This window comes from Microtus ochrogaster, chromosome 10 (genome assembly GCF_000317375.1).
Source record: "Microtus ochrogaster isolate Prairie Vole_2 chromosome 10, MicOch1.0, whole genome shotgun sequence".
Classification (NCBI taxonomy): domain Eukaryota; kingdom Metazoa; phylum Chordata; class Mammalia; order Rodentia; family Cricetidae; genus Microtus; species Microtus ochrogaster.
In genome coordinates this window covers 23926122-23933950 of record NC_022016.1, presented here as the reverse complement: position 1 = coordinate 23933950, position 7829 = coordinate 23926122, and the positions used below count along the sequence as shown (strand labels likewise).

General features: G+C 38.9%; 1 protein-coding gene across 2 annotated transcripts in view; it reads right to left on the bottom strand.

Annotated features, from left to right (window-relative positions):
• Adamtsl1 (ADAMTS like 1) overlaps positions 1–7829 on the bottom strand; it is a 387047-nt gene that overhangs the window by 282786 nt on the left and 96432 nt on the right. For both annotated transcript variants that reach the window (XM_005352697.2, XM_026782337.1), the window contains exon 4: positions 6227–6463. In XM_005352697.2, coding sequence (XP_005352754.1) covers positions 6227–6463 — 237 coding nt within the window. The remainder of the gene's footprint in view (positions 1–6226; positions 6464–7829) is intronic.

Here is a 7829-nt window from a genome sequence, read left to right as displayed (position 1 = left end):
AACTGAACAATTGAAGAACTGAAACAGGACTCTCAGAGGAAAGCCTTATCAACAGACTATAAGAGATGGAAGAGAGAATCTTAGGCATTGAAGACCTGATTAAGGAAATGGATACCTTGGTCAAAGAAAATGATAAATCTAAAAAAATCTGCTGGCATAAAAAAAAAAACCAGGAAATCTGGGACAGCAAGAAGAGACCAAATTAAAGAAAAAATGGATGAAGGGAAAGAGACTAAAACCAGGTCAAAGGCACAGAAAATATTTGCAACAAAATCATAGAAGAAAAATTCCCCAACTTAAAGAAGGAGATGTCTATCAAGGTACAAGAAGTTTACAGAATGCCAAATATATTAGACAAGGAAAAAATTCCCCTTAGCCTCTAATAATCAAAACACTAAATGTACACAGCAAAGAAAGACTATAAGGAGCTGCAAGGAAAAAAAGATCAAGTAACATATAAAGGCAGACCTATTAGAATCACAGCTAGTTTTTCAATGGAGACTCTAAAAGCCCAAAAGAACCCGGGCAGATGTGCTGCAGATTCTAAGAGACCACAGTGCCAGCTCAGACTACTATATCCAGCAAAGCTTCCAAAACCATAGATGGGAAAAATAAGGCATTCCATGATAAAGTCAAATTTAAACAACTTTTTACCAAATCCAGCCCCACAGAAGACACTATAAAGAAAACTCAAACCAAAAAGGTTAACCATACCAAAGAATAAAGAATAAATAATCTCAGACCAGCCAATAAAAAGGGAAACACATACACACCACCACCACCACCACCACAACAACAACAACAATCAATGTACAGGGCTTTCAAGGGTCTGCACCAGATGGGGGTCCTAGAGCAGAAAGAAGCTGTCACATGCCCCCATTCATAATCAAGAAGTTATATCTCCAATTGATAAGCACTTATAAAACATTTATAAATGAAAAATTAGGTTTCTCCGAGGGACTCTTCCTAGTCAGTAGGGGTGAAGGCTCTAAGTAGGCACCAGTTCTTTTTCTCTATGTTCAATGAGTTGTGCATATGTTATTTTCAGTAACAGGGTCTTGTTGTGGACCGAGGCTTTTAATTTTGTTTCAGGTGATATACCCACAAATAGTGGAATTTAGCCAGTAGATCATTCAGTGCTTAGTTCAGAGTTTCTAGCTTTAAGCATTCAAACTTGCATACCCATTCTAGCTTTGCCTGCAATCTACATCTAATGCAACTAAACATCCTAGTGTTTTTCAACCCAAGACAGAAGGGGAGACTACACCCTCACAGTGAGCCCCAGGGGTGATTGTCACATTTGGTAGGGAGCAGTGAATGGGGGGGGTAGTTTGGAAAGGTATAGTTACTAACTCTATTGTTTTCATAATATCAATGACAGAATTAAAGCTGGACAAAAATCTTAGCCCATGGGATGTGCTGAAGAAATTGCGCTGAGAACATATTTTCAGAATGTTGATAAACACCGCCACTCCCTGACCTTTTAGTCTGTTGTTAACTGTGAAGCCCTCGGAGAATCACAAAACTCAAGTCAGCCCTGTGTCTTGAGGGTGGAATAAATTATTCTCAAGGAAGTGTTTTCCAAAACCACTCTCTGAAGCCCTACTGGTGACAGTTTCTGTGTTCCGGGAGAAAAGAGAAAGTATGGAGCAGGAATTGTCACAAAATGGAAACAAGATTCAACTTAAAGAGTTGTCTTTTGTGTAGAATTAGGTTCTTGATCCCACCTAACTCCTAACATTTCCGCTGCGAGGGGATGGCATAGGGAGTAGATGGTAGACGTTCTTGTTCTGGTTCTGGGGATGAAACCCAGGACCCTGGGATGCTAGGTTAAGCATCATACCACCATGTTATCCTCCTCCCATCTTCTTCCTCCTTCTTCCTCCCCCTCCCACATCCTTTCCTTCTCTTCCTGGAAGCCAGAGCTCTAGTACCATCTAGCTGAAAGTCATCATGGCCTTCCGCATCTTCACAGCTGTCTACAGCTTCACAGAAATGGTCTCATTTGGTACTCTGGTTGGTGAGGCAGTCTTATTTTACACAGATTAAGATAAAGTTTCAGGAAACTACATACCAAGACCAGCATCATACAGCTGGTTAAAGAAGGGCCGGTTGGGTAAAAAAAAAAAAAAACCTCCTGTCTTTTTTTCTTTGAAGGCTACCTGCTGTCCAATCTTTAAGTGGTTCATAAGAAATTGGCTTTGCCATAGAATCATAGTTTTAAAGACTTAGAAATCACAAATTTGAATGTTTTGAGGATCGAGCTTCAGAGGTGTGTCTCATAATTGCTTTCCAGGTGATTCTGGTATGCAGCCAAATTTGGGACTATTACTAAATCATGCTTGTCTCAGTATAACTCAAAGTGGCAGGAGGGGTAGGTTCCCGGGAGCCAGGCAGAGCCAGGTAACCCTGGGCAAGTCATATAATCCCATAAGCCTATTTCTGCATCTGTGAGATGAAGGAAGTGCTTATGAATGAGAATCACAAATATTTGGAAAACTGTATGTTCAGTGAGAAAGTGAAATCTTGTGATCATTACCGCTGCAGTCAGAAGAGTGAACACATCACCTCCTGCATTGCTTTGCTATGATCAAGAGCAAAGAGGTGTGTGGCATAAATCACAATGATTCTAAGATTTTCCTCATGCAAATTTACAGCGTATAGAGCCAGACCACTTATTAGCAACAATCTCTAGGTCTCCCAAAGAGATTTGTCTTCTTGTTAGTAAAACCCTGGGATTTGCATTTCTGTTGTGGAGATGAAGGACAAAAAGTTTTGAGGCAATGGCTCTTAGAATGGGATTAGATGGTCAGAATTAGTGCTTGTGAATGAGAAGCCACTGTAGCTGTAAATTATTTTCTAACATGGTGATTATGTCAAAGTTAAATTATTCTTTATAGTTGGTGATTCATATTGCTGGTCTCATAAATATTGTAAGCTGCCTTTGAGCAATTCCAAGACAAAAGGCCAACAAAAAGCTAAAAATCTTCAACAAATGGGGCAGAAAACAGAAAGCGGAAGTGAGGCTGGAAATGCGTTTTTCAAAGAACTAGGAGAATAAGTTTATATAATTGCATATTTAAGTTACTGATCCCCAAGTTTGTTTTAAAATGGGGCATTTTCTACTAAAAATGTAACTATGAATCACTGATATAAACCTAACTAGATTACATTGTAACTAGGATAGAATTTGTGTATTTTGTCTCTGGAGAAAGAGTGCTTCAGCTTTTCTTTAGTTAATTAGTCTCTCTTGTCCTTCTGAGAGTATACACAGTGCACTTAAGGTCTCTATTCCCCATCACCTCAGTGACCTCAGTGACCTCTGCTCATCTCCATTCCCCCATCAATCACCTCCAGCTCCCTGTCCTTATGTTCATTTGGGAAAATTTAGATTGGCTTGACTAAAATGCTCCTGGGATACTGTAGGAGGAAAGACCTGAGCTTACACCCTTTATGAATCCACATCAAGTTGCAGTTTTTTGATGTGCTTGGTGTGACTGATTTGATTTATGGCTTTCAACTCCCTTCGGGTGAAAGTGATCTCATTCCAAATTTCCTTTTCTTTCTATTCCTGCTGTCATTACCCAGGGAAAGGCTGATGCTTCAGTCCTCATATCTGGTAGAAGACCCTGCATCAGAACTGGTCTCGGTGACTCCAGGGCTGTCTGCTTCAGGTCCATTATGACTGAGACAGTAAGGATCTTTCTAAAGAAGAGCTCTGAGTGTTTCTCTCCATTGCTAAGTCTTTCTTGCCCATTTACTGACTATTTTGGTCCTATCTGTTATACAATCCTCAATGATCATTTATAAAACTACTTTCAGTCTGTAATCCAACTTCTATCCAGCCAAATTATGCTACTTTTTAGTGTTCAAATGAAATTTAAGATTTCTTACCTCACCATAGCATAGCTCCTTACATGAGAAATATGTCAGTGATATACAGTTGTGATTTCTATGTATGGGGCACATTTATTTACTCCCAAATCAAACAAATCACAATTGTGTGACTCTAACTTAAAGAGGCAAGCTTATACTTATATTTGCTTTTAATTCATAATACAACATTATCTCTTCATATTTACTCTTGTATAAGTTTTTTTTTTCCTGCTGAGATAGGATTTTCTTTTAGTTACCAAGGAACAGGAGGCCAGCTGGCAGGAAGAAAAGGAGACACGACGCCAGGTTGAGCTCTTGTGCCACGGGAACAGTTGAGACGTAATTTGCTGACCTGTCAGGCTGATTTTGCTTCATTTGCAAACTTAGCGTTGTGGAAACAACACTGACACGGATATTAGAAGACCTGGAATCCGGTCCCATTTCTGACATGACGTAATTGTCACAGATCATGCACGTTTCTAGTCTTGGATTTTGTTTACGAGACATCCAGCTGTGAGCACAGGCAAGGGATCCTAGAGCACAGGCAAGGGATCCCAGCTCCCATTCCTCACACCGCAGCCCTTTCCGTGTATTTATTTGCTTTATGATTCTTGACTGTCCCTGAAAGGTCTACAGATTTCATAATTCCATTTCCATAAATCAAGAAGCCTAGATGGCAGTGTTTTAAAAGATTTATTTTTATTGTGTGTCTATGTGTGTATCTGTGTGAGTATGTGTACAGGTATCTATGGAGGCCAGAAGAAGGTGTTGGATCTCTTGGAGGTGGTTGTGAACCTCCTAACATAATATTGAGAAAGGAAGTTGGGTCCTCTGAAAGAGCAAGAAGCACTCTTAACTACTGAGTCATCTTTCCATCCCTACTATTTATAAATAATCACAAATAGTTTTGCAAATAGTTGTAAAATACCACCACAATGTTCTACATATGTTGCTTTTAAAGGTATGTGGATACTTTCTACGACCCTTGCAATCTTGAGAAGAATAAAATTCTACATTCACATTTCCATTTTGAATTCATATATTTCATATATAAAAAAACTTCTGATACATGTATCTCTTCTCTCTTCTCCTATCTGAAAAACCTTGAACATGCCCCTTCCTGTATATAAACTATATGAGGGTTGACTGTGTCTGCTTCTTTCTCTCATGTACAAACCTTATCTCACATCTCATGTTTCATAGAAATTTACACTGCATTTTTTCATAAATCAATATTTAGATGTGTTTTAAACAAATATAAATTTAAAAGAAATCACTGAAACATGTTTCATATTTTTCATATAAGTTATTAAGCCATAGATTCAGACTCAATCAATGTCCTCCCACTAGAGGCAAACGTTCTTAAAATGTCTGTACTGATAACCAAGAATACACCACACCATCTCAATCTGTCAGACAAAGCTGTAATCCTGTCTTCCTTGGCAACAAAAATTTCATAGAAGACAAAAATGGCAGCAGGCCTCTAGATAGAAGTACTGGCAAAGTTACAATTAAAATTCTGCATTCCCTCAATGCTCAGTTTCCTGTAATGCACATGCTACAAAATAAATAAAAGCAAGTTTAAAAAAAAAATGTCTGTACTGTTGCACATAAAAGGCTATGGTGAGTAATAGCATTCAGATAACCTGCTCACTCTATAATATAGACTGCTCATAACAGTCCAAAAATGAGCTTTAAAACGAATAAGACAAGTTCATGGCAAATGGACTAATACTTCATCCTCTTACCAAGTCTTCCAGCACACACTGATGAATTGGTACCAGAAATCAATCCCTTTTATATCCTTGGATTTTTAAGGGTTGCCTTAACCCTTATACCACTCATTAAAATTTGTGTGAATTTTCAATATAGCTGTAGGCAGTAAGGAGGTATGTTCTCCTACCTGAGTTACTCTGAAAACACACAATCTCCTCCTCTCTCTCTCTCTCTCTTCCTCTCTCTCTCTCTCTCTCTCTCTCTCTCTCTCTCTCTCTCTCTCTCTCTCTCTGTGTGTGTGTGTGTGTGTTTATGTCCTCTTTTCTCCTTACCTTCCTCCCTCTATTCTTCTAAAAATTTCAAGGACATTTGAGCCACAGGTATTTTCAAACTTCATCATGATGGACAATATTATTCTCCCACATTCAAGTATCATTCAAGTCAAGAAATAAAGAAACCAAACAAAACCAAATCTGCAGTCCTCATGTCCTTAACAGATTACAATACCTGCACCATTCCCTGAAACTACAATCTTCAAATCTGTTATCCCTTACAAACTCTAGAGATAACTGAGTAATCCCGAGAAGCTTATTTACACGCAGGCGCAGCCCCTCTGGACAGCTTCAGCACTTACTTGGCATAAGCCGCTGATGCACATGTCCAGTGACTCTGTATAGCATCGTGTACCATCTAAGACCTTCGGTGCGAGTTCAACAATCAGACTAGTTCCTTTGGCTTGACATTTGAGTGAGCACGGGTTGTCAGGGTCATTGGACACAGGAAGCCATTCATAAAACTCGCCGTGGTACTTGACATCATTATGAGCAGAACACTGCTGAGCTCGAAAATCACCCGCTTCTGGTGGACAGTCCTGGAGAAAGGGGGGAGAGAGCACAAGTACATTATAAGAATAATTCCAAATAGAAAATTGGCACAGCTGTGCGGTCTGTGGAGGTCACAGAAAACAAAGTTAATGTCCCGATCATCATAAATGGACCTCATTATGCCTTTTTAGAGGCTATATGATTATTTGGGCCCTTAAAATATAAAGATCTGAGAAAGGAAAAAACCTTAATAGGTTTCTTATTGATGTCAAATTAGAACGTAACTAAATCTTTAGAAAGTAAAATAAATCTTTCCATTGACATGAGCACAAGGTGCCATCTTGAAATATTTTCTGAAAGACATCGCTTGCCCATGATCTCTTCAACATTGTGACATTTCAATTCCTTCTAATTTTGGATAGCTGGAAGAATTTTGCCTTTCTCCCTCCTGAAAATGAGATGTATGACAACGTTTTATTTGTTTTTTTGTCATACTTTCGATTGATGTGCTAGCTTCATGTATCCTAGGTAAGAGAAAAGAGTTCTGTTGAGCTATATCCCTAGATCCTTACATTAAAAAAATTAGGAGTAGGGGTGTTTTTCCTGAATGTACATATTTGTGCCATGTGCATGCCCAGTGCCTGCAGAGGCTAGAACAGGATATCATATCGAGAACTAGAGTTCAGGAAGGTTGTGGGCTGCCATGTGAGTGGTAGAAATTGAACCCAGATCCTCTGGCAGAGCAGCTAGAGCTCTTGACTACCAAATTATATCTTCAGGCCCACGTAGACTTTTAAAGTCTATTGATGGATTGATTGGCAAGGGAGGCCTTGCATTTCATTTTGTAGCTGATCTGGAATTTGTAATCCCTCTGCCTTATCCTCTTGAGTACTATGACTGTGGATGTAACCATGACACCAACCTAAAACAAATGACACCTCTTTGTTTTAGTAGCTAGTAGGAAACAGTTAGGACAAAAATATATGGGGTCATCTGTGACTTGTCTTTTAGAATCTAGGTTTCTTAGGTTCTAAAATTAACATAGAACAAATAAGAGAAAGAATCCTTTCTATGTGAATTTCTTTGGGCTCAGTTGACCATGCAGAGAGGCCATAGAGATCCATTTTCTCAGATGGATGTGTGGCAGCGAGACTTCTCATGCTCTGTACAGAGGCAGTAACACCAGTCAGCTCACATGGTTGTGTGAGCATAGGCAATGACTGACACATGGAAGATAACCAGTAGTAATTACTTTGAATATTTAATGAGGTGTTTGATAACAAGGAACCAGAAAATTAGGACATCCTATTAACTTAAACTTGAAATAATGTTGGCAGAGGCTGAGGAAAAATAAAAGCTTCTAAATATATATTTCATAAGGGGAAAATTAAAATGTATAGCTACTACTAACAA